This window comes from Marmota marmota, unplaced genomic scaffold (assembly GCF_001458135.2).
Source record: "Marmota marmota marmota unplaced genomic scaffold, marMar, whole genome shotgun sequence".
In the NCBI taxonomy this organism is placed as follows: domain Eukaryota; kingdom Metazoa; phylum Chordata; class Mammalia; order Rodentia; family Sciuridae; genus Marmota; species Marmota marmota.
In genome coordinates, this window is record NW_025999862.1 from 4363670 (window position 1) to 4386803 (window position 23134).

The window sequence follows — 23134 nt, forward strand, 5'->3', positions numbered from 1 at the left end:
GTTTATCAGTATTTCTAATTAAAATATCCTAATAATGAAAAGTTGCCCCCACATTTAAATAATTTTAATAGGTTGGGTTTTTGTTTTGTTTTCTTTCTTTTTTTTTTTTTGTACTGCTGGAGATCAAGATAAGCACTATACCCCTGAGCTATATGGTGCCCCAGTCCTTGTTTTTTGTGTGTATGTGCTGGAATTTAAACCCAGTGCCTCACACATGCTAAACACACACTCTGTCACTGAACTATAATCCCAGTCCCAGTAAATCATCTTTTTATTTGCTTGTTCTATTTAGTAGTTTCCTCACATAAACAAAGTTTCATCAAACACACATATATCTGGGTCAGTCTGGGAAAGAGTCCTTTATCTTTTCATATGGAGTCAGTCATCTTCAGTGCAATTTCTGGATTCTTAAATATTTCCATTGGCTTTTATATATATATTTATTTTATTTTATATATATATATATTTTTGTTTGTTTATTTGTTTGTTTTGGTGGTTGTAGATGGACAGAATGACTTTCTTTGTTTATTTTTTTTATGTGGTGCTAGGGATTGAACCCAGTGTGTCACACGTGCTAGGCAAGTGCTCTGCCACTGAGTGACAGCCCAGCCCTCCTTTGTTAATCTTTTATAGATTTTGTAATTCAATTTAATTTTCTTTCTTTTTTTTAAATATTTTTTAGTTGTCAATGGACCTTTATTTTATTTATTTTTATGTGTTGCTGGGAATCAAACCCAGTGCCTCACACATGCATGCTAGGCAAGCACTCTACCACTGAGCCCCAGCCCCTCAATTTAACTTTATTTTTAAATTTTTTTTTAATATTTATTTTTTAGTTGTAGTTGGACACAATTCCTTTATTTCATTGTTTTTTTTTTTTATGGTGCTGAGGATCGAACCCAGGGTCTTGCATGTGCGAGGTGAGTGCTCTACCGCTGAGCCACACCCCAGCCCCTCAATTTAATTTTCAATAATTTAGTATAATTTTTAGCTGTTCTTGCTATAGTAGGCTTTATATTTTATATGATATATGCTTATTTTTAAAAATTTTATAGAAATTTATTTAGGAAAAAATGTAACATCCAAATAGATTAATAGCCACTACAAATATTTCTTTTTTTAAAAAAATTTTATTTGTTTTAATTAGTTATACATGACAGTAGAATGCACTTATATACTTTGATATATCATACATAGATGGGATATAATTTCTCATTTTTCTGAGTATACATATTATAGAATCACATTGGTCATACAGTCACATATATACATAAAGTAATAATGTCTGTTTCATTCTACTATCTTTTTTATTCCCACATCCCCTGCCTTCCACTCCTTTCACTTCCCACTACCTAATCTAAGATATATGCTTATTTTTATAATTAAGATTTTAAGCAAATGTATCTGTTATATAGAAATTGCCATTTGTATAATTCTTAGCAAAATTATTTTATGAATGATGGCTTAGTTATCTCTATCAATGATTGTCATGAAAACAAATTTAGATAACTTTCTGTTTTAATTGTGTTTTCATTCTGAAATCTTTCTAAAAATAGGAGTATTTTCTGCATTGCGGGCCGTTCCCCAAAAGGAAGGATACCTTGGATTGTATAAAGGAAATGGTGCAATGATGATTCGAATCTTTCCCTATGGTGCAATCCAGTTTATGGCATTTGAGCATTATAAAACGGTAGTTGAATTTTCCTCTTTCTCTTTAGTGTCATTGAATATTATACTTACTTAACCAGACATTTACTTTGAATTTTGTTTTATTTATTTATTTATTTTGCAGTGCTGGGGATAGAACTCAGTACTTTGATAGAACTCACATGCTAGTACTTTGAACTATATACTTTTTTATTTTTTTATTTTTACTTGTAGATGGACATAATAACTTCATTTTTATGTGGTGTTGAGGATTGAACCTAGTACTTCACACATGCTAAGCAAGTGCTCTACCACTGAGCTTCACCTCTAGCCCATGAACTTTAATTTACTTTCAATAAATGAATACAGTGATATCTTTTATAAGGAATGAGATTTGATGTTTAATTTGTAAATATAACTTGGTTTTAGAATTACCTATTCCATAGTTGTTAGTCATTTATGAATATATTCTTTTTCTTTTGCATTACAATTCTTAATATATATTCTTTTTAAAAAAATATTCTTTTTAGTTGTAGATGGACACAATATCTTTATTTACTTATTTTTATGTGGTACTGAGGATCGAACCCAGTGCCTCACATGTGTGAGGCATGTGCTACAGCCCCAGCCCATGAATATATTCTTTTTTTTTTAGATATTTGAAATACAACTTTATTCTGATTCTAAACAAAAAGGAATGGGGAATATATTCTTTATGTTCATATTTATGAAGAAAAGTCAAAAAGATAAAAATAAACTGTGCATAGTTGTACACACCTGTACTCCCAGCTATTTGGGAGGCTGAGGTAGGAAGATCACAAATTTGAGGCCAGCCTGGGCAAGTTAGCAATGCCTTGTCTCAAAATAAAAAATAAAAAAAAAAGGACTGGGGGATGTAGCTCAGTGGCAAAGCATCTTACTTAATTTCTTACTTAATTTCCAGTAATATAGATAGATAGATAGGTAGGTAGGTAGGTAGGTAGGTAGGTAGATAGATAGGTGGATGGATATCCGGTAGAGATGTAGCTCACTGGTTGAGTGTCCCTGAGTTCAATCCAATACAGCAAAAATAAATAAGAAAGGCTGGACATGGTGGCACATGCTTATAATCCCAGCGGCTTGAGAGGCTGAGCCAGGGGGATCAGCACATTCAAAGACAGTCTCAGCTACTTAGTGAGGCCCTAATCAATTTAGTGAGACCCTGCCTCAAAATAAAAAAAATGTAAAGGGCTGGGGATGTGGCTCAGTGTTTAAGTGCCCTTTGGTTCAATCCCAAGTACCATTTAAAAAAAAAAAAAGTTTATCTCCTCAAATATTATCTTAACATTAAAAAAGGGTTAAATTGATTACATTTCAAATGGTATTTATCTTTTTTCTCCCTTTGCTGGGGATGGAACCTGAGCCTCTGCATGCTAGGCAAATACTCTACCACTGAGCTAATTAGTTTACCATAAGTTTTGTGTTGCTAACTCTATTCCTGAGATACATCCCTAGCCCTCTTATCTTAGAAGGAAAAATAATAGCAATGAGAAAAATGTTTCAAGGTGGTTAGTCAGAACTGATGCCATGACTGTACCAAAGCCTCATTGTCTGTGGTAGCTTATTTGCCTTCTTTTTTTTTTTTTTTTTTAAACTCTCATTTTGAGGGCTGGGGATGTGGCTTAAGCAGTAGCGTGCTCGCCTGGCATGCGTGCGGCCCAGGTTCTATCCTCAGCACCACATACAAAAATGTTGTGTCCGCCGAGAACTAAAAAATAAATATTAAAAAAAAAATTCTGTCTCTCTCTCTCTCTCTAAAAATAAAATAAAATAAACTCTCATTTTGAGGTGCTAGGGATTAAACCCAGGGCCCTGTGCACATTTGGCAAGCAACACGCCACTCTACCATTGAGTTCATCCCTAGCCCCTATAGTGGCTTTTTATTCCTACTACCCTCATTCACACTTTCAGTTTATTGTTATTAATATATAGTATTGTAATTATAAATTAGATAATCTTCATTATTAAATGGTGAAATGGACATCATGTAAAAAAATATAATTTAATTCAGTATTTTTGTTTTCTAGTTAATTACCACAAAGCTGGGAGTTTCTGGTCATGTGCACAGATTAATGGCTGGATCCATGGCAGGTAAGAGGAGTAGGTCTATTTTATTTCTGAGAAGTTAATTTTTTTTTCTTGTTGGTATTGTACTGCGGATTGAACTGAGATGCAGTTTACTACTGAGCCACATCCCTAGCCCTTTTAAAAATGTTTTTATGGAGACAAGATTTCCCTAAGTTGTTTAGGGTCTTGCTAAGTTGCTGAGGTTGGCTTTGAACTTGTGATCCTCCTGCCTCAGCCTCCCAAGCTGCTGGGATTACAGCTGTTGGCCATTGTGCTGAGGAAAATATTGCTAATGTTTATTTCCCAGTTTTATGTTTGTCTTTTGACCTTGTGATTTGGTTTTACTTTAAATTTTTTTTTTTTTTTTGGTGCTGAGGATTGAACCCAGGACTTCACTCATGCTATGTAAGTGCTCTACCACTGACCTACACCCAACCCTTGTGATTATGTATTCATTTGTATTTCTCTTTAATTTTTTAAAATATTTTTTTAGTTGTCAATGGACCTTTATTATTTATTAATATGTGGTGCTGAGAATCAAACCCAGTGCCTCACTATGCTAGGCAAATGCTCTACTACTGAGCCACATCCCCAGCCCCAATTTTTTTATTCTTTGTGATCTTTTTGGTCGTTTTTCTTTTTTAATACCAGGTATTGAATTCGCGGGCACTCAACCACTGAGCCACATCCCCAGCCCTATTTTGTATTTTATTTAGAGACAGGGTCTCACTGAGTTGCTTAGCACCTCGCCATTGCTGAGGTTGTCTTTGAACTCTCGATCTTCCTGTCTTAGCCTCCCAAGCCACTGGGATTATAGGTGTGTGCCACCATGCCAGCTTCAATATAATTTTAAGAAAAGAATTCTTTGTGTTCCATTAAGTAAACAATTTCTCCATTTTATGTTTTGGGAAAATAAGTAAAAAATCAAAATCACATGTCTTGCTTAGTGTCAGAGGTATATAGCATATCTTTTCTGATATTTTAACTACACATAGAGAAGCTGTAGAATAAATTGTTTTTATAAACTGTTATAATAAAAGCCAGTCTATTTTGTATATAGGTGGCACACACCTGTAGTTCCAGCTTCTTGAGAGGCTGAGATGGGAGGAGTGATCAGGCTCAGTAATTGGAGGCTACCTTGGGCAAGCAAGCAAGATGTTGTCTCTTAAAAAATAAACAACCTGGAGTTCTAGCTCAGTGGTAGAATGCTTGCCTACCACATGTGAGGCACTGAGTTTGATCTTAAAGACCACATAAAAATAAATAAAATAAAAGTATTATTCCATCTACAACTAAAAAAATAAAATAAACAACCCCTTATGAGCAGGGAATATTGCTCAGTGGTAGAGAACTTACTAAGCATGTGTGAGACTCTGGGTCCAATCCCCAAAACTCCAAAAATGCCCCCTCATGATCTACTTATACTATACCATTTGGTGCTAAGAATACTAGTGCAAATGGGAAGAACTTTAAAAGAATTTAACAGACTGACCCTTCCTACGTGGTTTTTCCAGCTGATTATAATTCCATCATTAATGTCAACTTTGATTTCATTGGGTTTTCATCATTACTCTGGTATTGAGAACACTACTATTGATAGGGGAGATCCGTACACATACATACACATAAATACATACATATACACATACATGTTTGTGTCATAATTTTTTTTCTATATTTAAGTTTTAATTTTCTTTCCAGGTATGACAGCAGTTATCTGTACTTACCCTCTTGACATGGTTAGAGTACGCCTAGCATTCCAGGTGAAAGGGGAACACACCTATACAGGAATCATTCATGCATTCAAAACAATTTATGCAAAGGTATTTCATATTTACCTTCCACATATTTAACATGTCCTTTTATATTTAGGAAATGATTTTGAATTATATATAACTGATATTAATAATAATAATTATGAAAGCCTATTCTTGTATTTCAGTGTGGGTCCCAGAATAATTTTTCCAGTTTGTGTATGTTTTTATTCTTTGAATTTTATCATAATGAACACAATGTAATATCACTTCTAATTTTCTTCACAAAAAGGAAGGTGGTTTCCTTGGATTTTACAGAGGACTGATGCCCACTATATTAGGAATGGCTCCATATGCAGGTATGTTTCAAATTAGGCAGGATCCTACTTTGTGTGTTTAAATTGTTACCAGTTTTTTTCATAAGTGGTAACATGAATGATGCTACTTACAAAGGCTTTTTACTTGCTAAATGATGAAGATAAAATTATGGTCCATATATGGTCTTACAAAGATGACTATTCATGTAGAATGAGTAGAAGTTCACTTTTAACATGATTTTCTTAACATCTGTGTCAGGTATAGTCTTGTTAATGCACATTATTTTAGATGATTGTTAAGGATACAGTTTTATGAGTGTGTTTATTAAAAGAAAGAATTGAAAAATATTTTTTCCCTTATGATAAATAATGATGATGTATTATGGGAAATTTAGAAAATATAGAAAAGTAGAAAGGAGAGATATGATATCTGTAGTTCTCAAATTTTGTTGTTACCTTGTTTATATTCCTGTTTTTAATCTAATTTTAAATTTTGAGATAATTATAGATTTACATAAAGTTGTAAGAATCAATACGGAGAGATCTTGCATACTCTACCCAGTTTCCCCCAATGGGAATGCCTTAAAAAACTAGTACACTATCATAACTAGAATATTTACATACTGTAAAGATACAAAATAGGTACATCATCACAAAGATCTTGCTTACTTTTATAGCCATACCCCTCCTGTCCTTTCCCTAACTCCTGAGGTAATAAACTTTCAATAACTTTATATAAATGGTATCATTTAGTATATGACTTTTGGTTATTGATTTTTCACTCATAAGTTCCTGGAGATTCATCCAAGTTGTTTGTATCAATAGTTTGTTCTTTTTTGTTGATGATTATTATTCCATGATATGGAAGTATCAATACTTTGTGTTTCATGGAATTATATTTTAAAGATATATTCATATTATGGATAAATGTTCATTTATTTATCCAGTCGTCTATATATTCTAGTTCAAGATTGTTTTCTGGACTATATAACTAGGAGTAGAATTTTTAGGTTGTAAGTAATGTATTTCTTCACTTCTTGTAGATAAGATCAAATTGATTGAAAATAGTTGCTATATCCATTTATATTTCCACCAGCAGTGGTTAAAAATTTCCATTAGTAGTCAGGTATGGTGCCACATGCCTGTAATTCCAGCTATTTGGGAAGCTGAGGCAGGGGGGTTGTGTATTTAAGGCCAGCCTGATCAATTTTGCAAGACTTTGTCTCAAAATAAGATAAAAAAGGGCTCAGGGTACACCCAGTCAACGGTAGAGTGCTTGTCTAGCATGTCCCAGACTCTGGGTTCAATTCTTGTACTGAAAAGAAAAAAAAAATCCTATTGGTATTAACTGATTTCGAAATCATCTGTGATTTTTTTTTTTTTTTGGTGGGGTACCAGGGTTTGAACTCAGTGGCACTCAGCCACTAAGCCATATCCCCAGCCCTATTTTGTATTATTTTTTTTTTAATATTTATTTTTTAGCTTATTTAATTTATTTACTTATACATGTTGCTGAGGATTGAACCCAGGGCCTCTCATGCGCTAGGCAAGCGTTCCACTGCTGAGCCACAACCCCAACCCCTATTTTTTATTTTATTTAGAGATAGGGTCTAACTGAGTTGCTTAGCATCTCTCTGTTGCTGAGGCTGGCTGTCTCAGCCTCCTGGGCTGCTGGGATTATAGGCATGTCCCCTCGTGCCTAGCTCTTTTGTGATTTTTGTAGGGAATAAAAAGTAATTTATGGGCTGGGGATGTGGCTCAAGCGGTAGCGCACTCGCCTGGCGTGCGTGCGGCCGGGTTCGATCCTCAGCACCACATACAAAACAAAGATGTTGTGTCCGCCGAAAACTAACTAAATAAATAAATAAATAAATTCTCTCTCTCTCTCAAAAAAAAAAAAAAGTAATTTATGAAATTTTATTTTGTGTCTCCCAGATTACTGATGAGATTGAACAATTTTTATGTATTATCAATCACATTTCCTTTTTTGTGAAGTACCTGTTTATACATGTGTTTGGCCTACTTTTCTTATTGATTTGTCTCAATTCTTCCCACCCCGTGTCCCCCGCCTTCCGCCCCTTTTGGTATTGGGGATTGAACACAGGGCCTAACACATGCTAGGCAAGCATTCTACCACTAAGCTACATCCCCAGCCCTTTTTCAATTTATTTTGAGACATGGTCTTGCTAAACTGATAAAACAGGCCTTGAACTTGTGATCTTCCTGCCTCAGCCTCCCAGTAGCTGGGATTACAGGTGTGTCACCACCATACATGGCTTGTATTAATTCTTTATGTAATTTTTATTTATATATATTGAAAATATTGCTGGTTTTGGCTTGGATTATTTATTTATTTATTTATTTAGGCAATATTGGAAGTTGAATCCAGGGTGCTCTAACACTGAACTTCTTGTTCAGTCTTGCCCTCCCTTTCCCCAACCAATCCCCTCCCCATTTCTTTTTTCTTCTTCTTTCTTTTTTTTCTTTTTTACAGAGAGAGAGAGAATTTTTTTAATATTTATTTTTTAGGCGGACACAATATCTTTGTTTGTATGTGGTGCTGAGGATCGAACCCGGGCCGCATGCATGCCAGGCGAGTGCGCTACCGCTTGAGCCACATCCCCAGCCCCTCTTTTTTCTTTAAAAGAAATTTTTTTTGGTACCAGGGATTTTACCCAGGATGCTTAACCACTGAGCCACACCTCCCAGTCCTTTATTTTATTTATTTATTTTTTTTTGTGGTGCTGCGGCTTGAACCCAGGGCCTTGTCCATACAAGGTAAGCACTCTACCAACTGAGCTATATCCCCAGCCCCCTTTATTTTATTTAAAATTTTTTATCTTGGGACAGGGACTCACTAAATTGTGCCATCATGTAAAGCTGCCTCCTATTTTTTTGAGACACAGTCTCTCTAAGTTGCCCAGACTGAAGTCAAACTTGAGATCCTTCTGCCTCAGCCTTCTGAGTAGCTATGATTACAGACATGTGCCACTGTGCCCTGTTATTTATAGTGTCTTTAATTATTTACCAGAGATTGAACTCAGGGGCACTCAACCACAGAGCCACATCTCAGCTGTATTTTGTATTTTATTAGAGACAGGGTCTCACTGAGTTGTTTAACACCTCGCTTTTACTGAGGCTGGTTTTGAACTCACGATCCTCCTGCCTCAGCTTCCTCGGCTGCTGGGATTACAGGTGTGTGCCACCACGCCTGGCTCTATAGTATCATTAAAAAATTTTTAAATTTAATTTTTTTAGTATCAGGGATTGAACCCAGTATTGCTTAACCACTGAACTACAACCCCTGCTCTTTTTGTGTGTTTTTATTTTGAGATAGGGTCTTACTTAATTCTTAGGGTCTCGATAATTTGCTGAGGCTGGTCCTGAACTTGCCATCTTCCTGCCTCTGCCTCCCAAGTCACCACCATACCTGACCCTATAGTTTGATGAAGGGAATTCTATGTTTTTTTAAACTTGCTGTGTCCTTTTTTTTTTTTTTTTTAGTTGTTAGGTGAACACAATACCGTTATTATTTATTTACTTATTTTTATGAGGTGCTGAGGATCAAACCCACAACCCACTGCCTCACACATGCTAGGCATTGTAGCATTGAGCACCAACCTCAACCCTCTATGGGTTTTTTTTTTTTAATAACAGCTGTATTGAGATACAATTCACATGCCATAAAATTTACTAATTTAAATGTATGTTTTTATTGGTTTTGAGTATATTTACAGAGTTGTACAACTGTCACCACAATTAGTATTATAACATTTTAATTACCTCTGAAAGAAACTTTTCAGCCTTTATCCATCACTTCCCAGTCCTAAGCAACTACTAATCTTTTCATCTCTATTGATTTGCTTTTTCTGGATATTTCATACAAATGAAGTCATTTTATACATGGTATTTTATGACTGGTATCTTTCATTTAGTGTAATGATTTCAAGGTTCATTCATGTTGCCATATTCATCATTCCTTTTCATGGCCAAATGGTATTCTACTGCATGGACGTGTTGCATTTTGTTTATCCATTCCTAAGTTGACAGGCATTTGGGTTGTTTTCTGTTTTTGGCCAAGAGGAAAAATGCTGCTATGAACATTCATATACATGTTTTTGTATGGTTATATGTTTTCATTTCTCTTGGGTATTTTCCTCACTGTTTAATATTTTGACGAATTGTCCAAATCTTTTCCTGATGGCTTCACTTTTTTACATTCCTGCTAGCAATATGTGAGTTGTTATTTTTGACATTTTTGGTAATGCTTGTTTTTATTTGACTTTCAGTTATAGTCAGTCTATTGAGTGTGAAGTTGTATCTCATTGTGGTTATAAATTTCATTGCATTTTTTTATTACTGAGTCAGATTTCATTGTATGAGCATAGAATAGTATGTTTATTTTCCTATTAATGGATATTTGGAGTTTTTCCAAATTAGGGTTATTATAAGTAAAGCTACTATAAACATAAAAGTCTTTTTATGTGCTTATGTTTCTGTCTTTGGGTCAAATACTCAGAAGTGGAATTGCTGGGTAATAGAATAAGAATATGTTTTAATTGAATCTGTTTTAATTTATAGGAAGCTTCCAAACTGCTTTCCAAATAAATTTTTTTATTTAACTTTTTAAATTTTGAGACAGGGTTTCACTAAGTTGCTGAGGCTGGCCTTTGAACTTGTTATCCTCCTGCCTCAGCCTGCCAAGCCACTGGAATTACAGGTGTGTGCTACCATGCCCAGCTTTTCCAAATGTTTTTTTTTTTTTTTTTTTTTAGAATGATTTTTAGATTTTAGTATTTTATATATAACCCTTAATCCTGCTGGGTTTTCTTCCCTTAGTGCTGGGGGATTGAATCTAGAGCCTTGTGCATGCTAGGCAAGAGCTCTGCACTGAGCCCCATCCCCAGCCTTGGATTATTTTTTCCTTTGTTAAGGATAACCATTTGACCCAGTACCATTCATTAAATAATATCTCTTTTCCCTGTGGCCTGCAATGATACTTTTTTTATTTTTTTTCAAAGTAGAGTACTATTTTGTAAGGAGTCATTATATTTTGTAGGGCAAATTCCTTCACCTTATGTTTATTATTTTCAAGAAAATCAAGAACTATGGATATTTTGCTATTCCATGAATGTTTTAAAATTAGCATTTGATATTTCACAAAAATCCTCATTGGAATTTTGAATGAAATTTCATAAAGGTATTTTTGTATAAATATAATTTTTTTTTTTTAGTTGTAGGTGGACACGATGCCTTTATTTTTATTTATTTATTTTTTTGTGGTGCTGAGGATTGAACCCAGTGCCTCGCCCTTGCTAAATGAGCGCTGTACCACTGAGCTACAACCCCAGCTGGTAGTGGTCATCTTTGTTAGACATATTATGTAGATACAAGGATTTTGTTTTTGTTTTTGTTTATTTATTTATTTATTTTGGTACAAGATTTTGAACCCAAAAGCATTTAACCACTGAGCTACATCCCTACCCCCTTTTTTTTTTTTTTTAATTTTGAGATAGGGGCTNATCTATCACTAAGCCACACCCCCAGTACAGGTTTAGTTTTTAGGTGTGTTTTTTTTTTGGGGGGGTGGGTATCTAGGATTGAACTAGGGGCACTCTACCACAGAGTCATATCCCCAGCCCTATTTTGTATTTTATTTAGAGACAGGGTCTTACTAATTTGCTTAGTGCCTTGCTGTTGCTGAGGCTGGCTTTGAACTTGCCGGCCTCCTGCTTCGGCCTCATGAGCCACTGGGATTTCAAATCTGCCCCATGTCAGAACCACATACAAACAAACATCTTTGTTTGTATGTGGTTCTGACATTATTATAGTCAGCCTCCATGTTACTTATAGATAGTTTGGGTTTTCTATATGAACAGTCATATTTTGTGTAAATAATATCATTTTTTTTCTTCTAATCCAATCCTTCTTTCTTTGTTTATGTTTATCCTATCTTAGTATAACTGGCTAGGGACCTTTAGTGCAGTAATGAATAGAAGTAGTGATAATGGACATTTTTGCTCCTTGCTGATTTTATTTTATTTTATTTTTTGGTACTGGATTCCAACCCAGGTGCTTTACCACTGATCTACATCCCCAGTACTTTTTATTTCTTTAAATTTTGGGGACAGGGTCTCACTAAATTGTTGAGTGTCTTTCTGAATTACAGAGGCAGGCCTGGAATTTGCAATCCTCCTGCCTCACTAAGATTGCAGTCCCCTTTTATTTATTTATTTGGTACCATGGACTGAACCCAGGGGTCTTAACCACTGAGCCACATCCCCAGTCATTTTTTTTTTTTTAAAGAGAGAGTGAGAGAGAATCTTTTAATATTTATTTTTTAGTTTTCGGCGGACACAACATCTTTGTTTGTATGTGGTTCTGAGAATCGAACCCAGGCCGCACACATGCCAGGCGAGCGCGCTACCGCTTGAGCCAAATCCCCAGCCAAGCTTTCTTTTTTTTTAATACTTATTTTTTAGTTGTAGTTGGACACAATACCTTTATTTTATTTATTTATTGTTACATGGTGCTGACCATCGAACCCAGGGCCATGCACTTGCTAGGTGAGTCCTCTACTGCTGAGCCACAACCTCAGCTCTGGCCTTGAATTTTCAGTCTTCCTGCCTCAGCCTCCCCAGTAGCTGGGTTTACAGGCGTGTGTCACCACACCTGTCTAAAGTCATCATTCTTAAACTATGCCATTCATCAGGCTGAGTTAGATTTTTGTTCTTTTTCTTGTCCAAGGGGTGGAACCCAGGACCTTTGGCATGTTAGACAAGTGATCTATCACTAAGCCACACCCCCAGTACAGGTTTAGTTTTTAGGTGTGTTTTTTTTTTGGGGGGGTGGGTATCTAGGATTGAACTAGGGGCACTCTACCACAGAGTCATATCCCCAGCCCTATTTTGTATTTTATTTAGAGACAGGGTCTTACTAATTTGCTTAGTGCCTTGCTGTTGCTGAGGCTGGCTTTGAACTTGCCGGCCTCCTGCTTCGGCCTCATGAGCCACTGGGATTATAGGCCTGCGCCACTGCACCTGTCCAGGTTTAGGGTTTTTTTGTGTATGTGTGGTGCTGCAGATAGAACCCAGAACCTTGTACATGTGAGGCAGGAACTCTAGCAACTAAGCTATATCCTAAACCTCATGTTTAGTTTAATTTTTTTTTCAAATAAAGGTTATGTGCAGAACCTTTTTTTAAAAATATTTACTTTTTAGTTTTAGGTGGACACAATATCTTTATTTTATTTTTTATGTGGTGCTGAGGATCGAACAGAGGCCTCACACATGCTAGGCAAGCACTCTACCACTGAGCCACAACCCCAGCCCATCTTGCTAAGTTCTTTAGGAACTCACTAAGTTGTTAAGGCTTCCTCAAACTTGTGATCCTCCAGCCTCAGCCTCACAAGTCCCTGGGATTACAGGTGTGTGCTGCTGTGCCTAGCAAAATCATGTAAAATTTTTTGCAAGCACCAACTTCATACTATATTATTAAAATCTCCAAGTCTTATGAGCCAATATGAACATTTTATTATGTTCATAATTTTTTCTTGAAGATAAAATTGTTATAGTTAAAATTGTAATGCTTTTTCACTTCTGAATTTTTTGCCTATATTATCACCTTCATTATTGTTGTAAGTATAAGTTGTCATAGTTACTTGTAAATATTAATCATGAATTTAATTTTCACTCATGTAAAACTTTGGAAAATGTTTATTTTGATTCTATATAAGGTGGCATTACGTCACTACCACTTCCTTCAATGAGTAATATGCTAGTATATGAAAACCAATGCTATAATTTTTTATAGGTGGTAAATATTTATAAATACGTCAATAATTATAAATACAAGATCTTTCTTATGTTAAGCCAAATATCAGTAATTAGGAAATGCTTAGTTACTTTCTTGAATTAATTGATTATTACATAAGAAAAGGTGACTTTTTCGCGGCTCATGTTCTGTGAAGCATCATGGTGAATTTATATTTTGTTTTTCAGGTGTTTCATTTTTTACTTTTGGTACCTTAAAGAGTGTTGGGCTTTCCCATGCTCCTACCCTTCTTGGCAGACCTTCATCAGACAATCCTAATGTCTTAGTTTTGAAAACTCACATTAACTTACTTTGTGGTGGTGTTGCTGGAGCAATAGCACAGACAATATCGTAAGTTTCTTCAACAACTTAATTCAGTCAAATTATAGTTATCCAATCCTAATTTTTAGCGTTGGTTAATTATTTTAGTTTTTCTAATAAATTCTTCAAAAACAGGATCCCTTGTAAAACAACAAGTACTAATTTTTATAAGCATTAATTTATTTTTTTCAGATAAGCCTTAACTTTAAGGATATTAATAAGTAATCATATGCCAAATTGATAAAGTTAAGGTGAATCCTCCCGATTTTATACAGATACACTCATAAGAAAGAAAAAGAAACACTAAATATGTTGTTCATCCATATTTTCTTGTGAACTTGCCTATATAAAATTTCTAAAGTTTGAAGCATTTAAGAGAGAGACTGTGTGTGTGTGTGTGTGTGTGTGAGTGGGTGTACACACGCGTGCGCGGAGTCACAATTTGCTTTGGATCTTGAAGTCCTACTTTGTGCCAGATAGTACACTAGGAATTGGGAAATTCACTGAAAGGAAAACAAAGTTGTTACCTCAGCAAGTTTATCTTTTTATTAGGAGTAGCAATATTGTGTTACTCTAGACAGATTTTAAAATGTAGTGGGGATGTTGATAAAGGTATTACTATAGTATAATTGGGAAGGTGACTTCAAAGAATTTTCCTAGGTTAAAAGAGATTGAGTAGAATGAAATTGGAAGAAACTAGAACATAAAATACAGGGATTTTTCAGCAATAGGAAGAAGAAAAGCTTTTTATGAACAAGAGAAAATATTCTGAAAAATAAGAAGACAAGGAAATAGTAATGTTACAAAGAATCAAAGAGTATCCAGGACTGGGGGTATAGTTCTGTTGGTATAGTGCTTGCCTTGCATGTACAAGGCCCAGCACCACACAAAATGAATGAATGAATGAATGAATGAATAAATAAATAAATAAATGAGTCAAAGTCTTAAGAAAAAAAACAAAACACAAAGAGTATCCAATGGGAAAGGAAAAGTCAGTAAGATAAGTGAGGTTTTCATTGGATTTCCAAATTGAGGATTATTATTATTATTTTATTTTTTTTTTTGAAAGCAGATTCCATGTATTTGTAGGTGGGAGCAGATTGTACTAGATTGAAGGTAAAGAAGAAAAAGTGTGTGATTTACTTTTGGAAAGTCGGCTGTCAATCCTGTTCACTTGAGAGACATGTTCATCTCCAGCTATTATTATCATTCTCTTTTTGTTGCTTCCCTTTCTTTACTAACAACAGCTTAGCTCCCTAAAATCTGTCTTTCTTTTTCCACTTTTTTTTCTTAAAAAGTATATTCTATGCCCATGGAACCATCCATCATCCAGTGGCTCCGGTTCTTTTTTTTTTTTTTTAAAGATAGAGAGAATTTTTTAATATTTATTTTTTAGTTTTCGTTGGACACAACGTCTTTATTTGTATGTGGTGCTGAGGATCGAACCCAGGCCGCATGCATGCCAGGCAAGCGCGCTACCGCTTGAGCCACATCCCCAGCCCCGACTCCGGTTCTTTAAGCCTCTCTTCTGTTGTCCTAGTTCTTGGGTTGTTTTAATAGTACCTCCATTTTCAGGTATTTTCTGATTTATAGCCTACCTTTCTGTGTGAAAATTTTAAGAACAAATCAGACTTCAGCCTCCCTTCTCAAACTAAGTATGTAGAACAGCTTATTCATCTTCATTGTTTCATTTATTTTTTCATTTTCCCTCCCTTCTTTTCTTCCTTCCATCCATCCCTCCTTCCTTCCTTCCCTTTTTCCCTCCCTCCCTTTCTTCCAACTTTCCTTCCCTCCCTCCCTCCCTCCTCTCTTCCTTTTTTTTTTGGTACTAGAGATAGAACCCAGGGGTGCTTAACCTCTGAGCCACATCCCCAGCCCTTTTAAAATTTTTTACTTTGAGACAGGGTCTTGCTAAGTTGCTTAGGGCCTTGCTAGTTGCTGAGGCTGGCCTCAGACTTGCAATCCTTCTGCTTCAGCTTCCCAAGCCATTGGGATTACAGGTATGTGTCACCATGCCCAGCATCTTCATTGTTTTAATGGTCACCTCTGTATAGATATTTTAATCTCTATTACTGACTCCCTATTACATCTCCAGCAAACTTTTAGATTCTACTTTGTCTTCTGCCATCATTGAACACTCTAGAATTCAAATATTACCCCTTCTTGGGGCTGTGGGCTTTGATCAGCAGTAGAAAGCTTGCCTAGCATGCATAAGACAGTAGTTTTGATCTTTAGCAAAACAAAACAAAAAGAAACAAATATACCTTCTTGTCTTCATCTTTGTCCTCAGCCCTCACCTTTCCTATTTGTTATCGATAGACACCATTCTACTAGTCCTAATAAATCATTTTCCACATCATATATAACTAGATAGTCACTATGTCTTGTCATTATTTTACTTTAGAAGATTCCCTAGAATGCCGTTTTGTCTTTCCCACTGTTATTTCCCTTGTTTTGGACTTTTTCAGTTTGTCTTCTTATGTTCTTTCTACCCACACCATTTCAGGTTGGAAACCAATCCTGCAGTTGAGGTTTTCAGTCTCTTTAGTCCTGTAAATCTTTTTCCTTTTCTCTTCTTCCCCAATAATAAGTATTTTCTGGAGATGGTATTGAGGTACATAGGGAGCCTCAACTACTGGTAATGTTATTTCTTATGTTGCAGGGTTGATATGTGGGTATATTTTTTAAAATAATGAATTTAAATGTGTATTAAATGTATGATTGTTTTATTATACTTTTGTGCATATTAGATTTCATAGAAAACTTGAAATAGGAAAGTAGAAAGCAGTTTTGTGACACTGATGGATGTTTCTCAATAATTTTAAACTTAGTATTGGAATAATAATATCTACTTCATGCAATTGTTTTGAAGTTGAAATGAAATAATGAACATAAATTGTTTAGCATAGTACTGAATACAAAGTAGTCAGTCAGTACTAGGAATGTAAAAGTAGTTTTTAAAGAAATCACCTGCATTCCCACTGCTAAAAGAGATTACCTTTGCATATATAATTTTTAGGCAATGGTATAATTTTCTCAGCCCTTAAAATGCAATTATTTGTATCATTAACTCTAGCCCTTTAAAAAAAAATTGTATTAGTCTATTGTATATGTGGGAACTTGCTGAATATTCTTCAGGTGGTAGTTCTCACTCTTGGGGGTGATTTTGACTCCAGTGGACATTGGTTAATGTCTGAAGACATTTTTGGTTGTCAAAACTGTAGGGCCGCTACTGGCAAATAGTGGGTAAAGGTCAGGGAGGCAGCTAAACATCTTAGGATACACAGGACAGTGCCCACAGCAAAGAATGATCCAAAATATCAACAGTGCCAAAGTTGAGAAATCCTATGTCAGCGTTCCAACAATGAAAGCACCCAGTTTCTTTAGGAAATGGCATAAAAATTTGGTTTCAAAAAATGAACAGAACTTGATATTGCGATAATGGGAAAGATATGTCCTTTAAAGAGGGAAAGGAGACATTGTATAGTTAATTGATTTATTCATGTGTTTATTTCCTGATTCCCAGATTGGAGAAAACTTTAAGAATATGCTTTATTTCCTAGTGTGGATGGGACTTTGCATTCAATGCTTGTTGAAATAGAAAATGAAAAATAATGTTTTTTAAGTCTTTTTGCCTTTTCTTCTTTTAGATACCCATTTGATGTAACTCGTCGGAGAATGCAACTAGGAACTGTTCTGCCAGAATTTGAAAAGTGCCTGTAAGTTCTCCATACATCATTGTATCTTTAGAAAATGTAATGTTTAAAAGTCAGTAGGAAGATAGGACTCTGGTCTCACCTATAGTCCCTGTCTTTCATTTTGTGTCCGATAGTATACTGTGGTAACTTTGTAGAAACATATAGAGAGTTACATGTATAATTTTAAAAATTCTGGGAGCTACATTTTTAAAAAATATAAAAACAAACACAATTCTTTTATAATATTTTTTTTTGTTTCATCTAATAAGTCTGAAATGTTATCATTTAAACATTTCAAAGTTTTTGTAATATTTTGCAATATTTCTGCTAAGTATTTGAAATCCAGTGTGTATTTTATACTTACTGCACATCTCAATTTAAGTGCTCAGTAGCACATGTGGATAGTGGTTATCATTACTATACAGAATAGTTCTGCAGCTTTCCATAATCTGTAGAAATTTAGCATCATTCTGATTTGTGCTACCTTTCTGTCATTATAACACATACCTGAGATAATCAACTTATAAATAGGGGAGGTTTATTTTGGCTCATGATTGATCAGCCCTGTTTTCTTTGTGTCTGTGACGAGACAGCACACCATGGTAGGCATTCGTGGCAGAGCAAAACCACTCACTTCATGGCTGGGAAGTGAAAAAAGAGAAGCAAATAAGGGGTTGGGGACTCACAGTACCTTTTTAGCCCATAATGATCTAAAAAGACTTTTAACTAGGCCTCTCCTCTTAAAGGTCTCATCATCTCCCTATAGCACCTCCTTGGGGATCAAGTCTTTGATTCATAGACCTTTAGGGGAAATATTGCAAAATCTTGAAATGTTGAAATGATAACATTTCAGAATTATTAGATGAAACAAAAATATTATAAAAGAATTATCTGTTTGTTTTTATATTTTTTTAAAATGTAGCGCCCCAGGGCTGGGGTTATAGCTTAGTGGTACAGATCTTGCCTCATATGTGTGAGACTCTGGGTTCGATCCTCAGCACCACATAAAAATAAACAAATAAAAATAAAGATATTAAAAAAAAATGCAGGGCTGGGGATGTGGCTCAAGTGGTAGTGCGCTCGCCTAGCATGCGTGAGGCACTGGGTTCGATTCTCAGCGCCATATTAAAAAAATAAAAAATAAAGATATTGTGTCCACCTAAAAACTAAAAAAAAAATATTTAAAAAAATGCAGATCTCAGAATTTTAAAAATCATACATGTAGCTCTCTATGTTTTTATTTAATAGAGCTTCTCTAAAATGAATTTTATAAGAGAAATGGGACGTAACTGAAACCTTACAGAAACCGGACCCATATACCAGTTTGGCAATATGTTGTCCCTCAAAAGAAAAGCAAAATATTTGTTCAGACCTTGGATTGCCTTGTTCATGCAAAAGGTTTTTTTGAAGATTTCAAAATTGCTTATTGAAGGGAAAAGGAAATGGCTATATATTGGTTTGAAAGGAAAGAAACAACTCTGAGCCAGGTGTGATGGTGCATGCCTCTAATCCCAGCATATCAGTCCAGCCTTGGCAATTTAGGAATTTCCCAAGTACTTTAGCCAGACCCTGTCTCAATATAAAAAAATTAAAAGGGCTGGGGATGTAGCCCAGTGATAAAGAGCCCTGGGTTTGTCAATCCCCAGTACTCCCCCCTAAAAAAGAAAGAAAGAACTGTTTGAAACAAGAAAGACTTTATTGCTGAAATCTGAAAAAGAGTCTTTCAAACTTTAGTTCTAAGCTCACCAGCTAGTTACAGTATTTTAAAAGTTGAGTTATGCTGGATAGGGTCGCACATTCTTGTAAGCCCAGCTGTTTGTTTGAGAGGCTAAGGCAAGAGGATCATACATGTAGGGCCAGCCTGGGCAAGTTAGTGAGACCCTGTTTCAAAAAAAAACAAAAAGGGTGTGGAGGAGGTAGGGGGAGCTGGAGGAGTAAGTAGCTAAGTAGTAGAATACTAGCGTGTGCAAGATCTTGGGGTTGATCCTAGCATTGGAAAAAGAAATAAACAAATACAGGGATTGCCTCAATAGTTGTGAAATAGTGTTGTTAGTTAACATCATAGATGTAGCACAAATGAAATACATTGTTTTAATGAGCCTTCAAATTATGTACAAAGCTTATATTACACTTGATTGAAATGACTTGCTGTTTCATTGTGAACTTTTAGCTTATTATAACACTTACTTTTCAAAAGTTATTTAACATGCCATTTTAGCTTCTTTTTAAAATGCTATTATGGATCCTGAAATTGTGTCTTTATGAATGGGCAGAGAGGTGTCATCATTTAACCATTGTCTTTCAGTACCATGCGGGAGACTATGAAGTATGTCTATGGACACCATGGAATTCGAAAAGGATTATATCGTGGTTTATCTCTTAATTATATTCGATGTATTCCCTCTCAAGCAGTGGCTTTTACAACATATGAACTTATGAAGCAGTTTTTTCACCTCAACTAAAAAAAATTGCGGTTTGTGGTTTATTTTCCTTAATAAACTCTCAGAGAAAAATGTTACTTTAATTGTGAAGCAAACATTACTTGAAGGGGGATATTTACCCTGTCACAGGAACCACTGACATTACTACTTGATTTTTTTTTTTTTAATTCACAAATCAAAATTGCTTTTGATGCCAATATCCTTTCTGATGCCAAACATTATACCTTTGAACATTGAAAAAATATTACTAAGCTGATGATGCTAATCATAACAGGTTATTTGAAACCATTTTAAAGTGTTATTTGGGAGCAAAACTAACTTAAAATGGAGCTTAAGAGGTTGCCATTAGCTTTATCTTACTATTCCAAACTTCTTCTTCTTTTTATTTTTGCAGTGCTGGGGTCGAATCCAGCACCTCACACATGCCAGGCAAGTGCTCCATCCCTGAGCTAAATTCCCAGCCTCCTGTTCAAAGATTTTAATTGTAATCATGATTTTTTTTTTTTTTTTTTTTAATGCTGGGGATTGAGCCCAGGGCCCTATACATGCTGAGCATGCACTTGACCACTGAATGATTCTCCAAGCCTGTAGTCATAATTTTGTAAAGAGTCTTTGAACATTTTGTTTATATTATAAAATAAACAAGTTTGATTATATTGCAGCAGAACAATAAGAACTGAATTTTTAAGTTCTATAAAATATAGCCAGCATTCAAGTATTATTATTTCTCTTCTTATGAATGTGTTTCACAAGATAAAAGAACACTTTCTTTTTAGTAAAATAAATATTGTATTTAAAAGTAGAAACTTGCTGGATGCAGTGGCACATACCTTTAATCCTAGTAGCTCGTGGGGCTGAGGTAGGAGGATCACAAGTTCAAAGCTAGCCTCAACAGTTTAGTGAGGCCCTAAGCAACTTTATGAGACACTTCTCAAATTAAAAAATTAAAAGGGCTGGGGATGTAACCAGTGGGTTCAATCCTCAGTATGTCCCCCCCCCCCCAAAAAAAAAAAACAACTAAAGACTCAAGATGGGTATGTTGGGACACACCTCTAATCCCAGTGGCTCCAGATACTGAGGCAGGGGGATGGCATGGCAAGTTGAGTCCAGTCTTGGCAACTTAGGAAAAACCTGTCTCAAAACAGGAAAAAAAGGTCTAAGTATGTGGCTCATTGGTAGGGCACCCCTGCAGTCAATCCTCAATACATCCAAAAAAAAAAAAAAGAGTGAGAGAGACTAAATAATCATCAGGTTTTGCTCAAATGTTATGACCAGGTACCATGAGGCATTTACATGTGTTTTTAAAATTCAGTGTATTTCCCAAAGGCAGTAATAATAAACCCGAATATCTTTGCTCTCAAAAAGAGTATACTATAGATTTATTCTTATTAGATCATTTGATGTCTACTAGAAAATTTATTTAAGTGGACTGTGAAATATACATTAATGTAGATGTGTGAGTATCAAAGAATGTGCCTAAGGTATTATGTCATGATGATACATCAAGTAGTTCTTCCATGTAAAGTAATTTTATTACAATATAAATTTAAGTAGAAAAATAAGATATGGTCTGATTGTTATCTTTTATATTAAGAAAACATTTTAAATGTAATAATTCCATTTACTGTATTTAGAGCACTTTTTATGTTTTATTGTAAGCATGACAGAAATGGGCAGGGAACAATTAAAATTCTATATTGAGAAATAGTGATTTGTAGAAATTAATGTGATTTTTAAGACATTAGAAAAGTTGAAAGTGTTATTTCTGCATCAATTATTATTTTTTGCTTAAAAGATTTCTTGTCATACTTTAGTAAAAATTTAATGAACTGGTTTCATTTTCAAGTCTTTATTTTAAAAATAAATATGTATCTTTGTATGATTTGTAAGTGTACCAGCCAGTAGAAATACATGTGTTTCTAAAAGTATTTTGTATATTTTCATTTCTGGGGCACACTGTAGGTAACTGTTATCATGAGATCTTGAGATAATTTAAATGTATAAAATAAGTATCTCAGTTATGTTATCAATTAAAGGGAACTGCAGATATTTTTAAGTAAAAAATTGCATTCTATGTCTGTTACAGAATACACAGGATATTGAAAATAAATTTTATTCTTGTTTTGATGGTTTCTTTCTTTTGTTTACATTATTGAAGCACAAACGTGAAACATAAGCAGTCAGAATGGAAGAATATTTAAATATTCTTTGTATCTTATTTATTTAAGATCAGTAACCCAAAGTGCATCTTCCTAGGTTGTGTGTTTGTGTGTGTGTGTATGTGTGTGTGTGTGTGTGTGTGCGCGCCTGTGTGGGTTACTAGGGATTCAAACCAGAGATTCTCTACTGTTGAGCTCCATCCCCAGCCTTTTATTTTTTATTTTTAAGACAGGGTCTCACTAAATTGTCGAGGCTTCCCTCATTAAAGTTGTGGTCCTCCTGACTTGGCCTTCCAAGTATCTGAGATCACAGGTGTGTGCCATCACTCCTAGTTTAGTTTATTTTCCGTTTGAAGATTGTCAGTTTCTTTCTTTTTGTCTCACGGGGCCTCTTTTCCTGCCTTTCATTTTGTTTAGCTCTCTGGTCTGTACAATGGGTCAATGGTCTGATTAGGATTGATGAGTGCCGTAGCACCCCTAATTCTCAATGGTTGCCTGTGTGTAGGTGGAGAAGTTATTTGGTGTACATAATAATATCTTGTTCCATTTTCCACCGGGGTACCGAACATGCATTTTTTCCCATATTGTACACCAGCTATACCAGCACTGTAGGGGACTTCCCTTGGGAGGCCAAATTTCACACAAACTCATTTGGATACTCAATAACATCCAACACTGGGTATCTGTCTAATAAAGTATGGGTTGCACTTTATGATAACTATTTGTTTACCTATGTTCTTCCCCACAGTTGTTTTCCCAAGGTCAGAGCCATATCCTTGTCCCTAGTGAGGAACAGAGGGTGTGGCACTATAACAGTGCTCAGTAATGTTTATTGGTGGGAGAAGGAAGCCTCACTCCCATTTTTAGAGACCTTCTATC

At 35.2% G+C, this 23134-nt stretch overlaps 1 protein-coding gene across 5 annotated transcripts in view; it reads left to right on the forward strand.

Moving 5' to 3' along the window:
- Slc25a16 (solute carrier family 25 member 16) overlaps window positions 1-22228 on the forward strand; it is a 43250-nt gene extending 21022 nt beyond the window's left edge. For 2 of the 5 annotated variants that reach the window (XM_048809933.1, XM_015500565.2), the window contains 7 exons: window positions 1557-1690; window positions 3714-3777; window positions 5455-5576; window positions 5800-5866; window positions 13825-13987; window positions 17608-17676; window positions 19961-22228. In XM_048809933.1, coding sequence (XP_048665890.1) covers window positions 1557-1690; window positions 3714-3777; window positions 5455-5576; window positions 5800-5866; window positions 13825-13987; window positions 17608-17676; window positions 19961-20117 — 776 coding nt within the window. In that variant the 3' untranslated portion in view covers window positions 20118-22228. Of the gene's footprint in view, window positions 1-1556; window positions 1691-3713; window positions 3778-5454; window positions 5577-5799; window positions 5867-13824; window positions 13988-17607; window positions 17681-19932 lie in introns of those variants that run through there. The other 3 variants (XM_048809951.1, XM_048809939.1, XM_048809945.1) reach the window with 3 other exon arrangements.
- The last annotated feature ends 906 nt before the right edge of the window (window positions 22229-23134 follow it).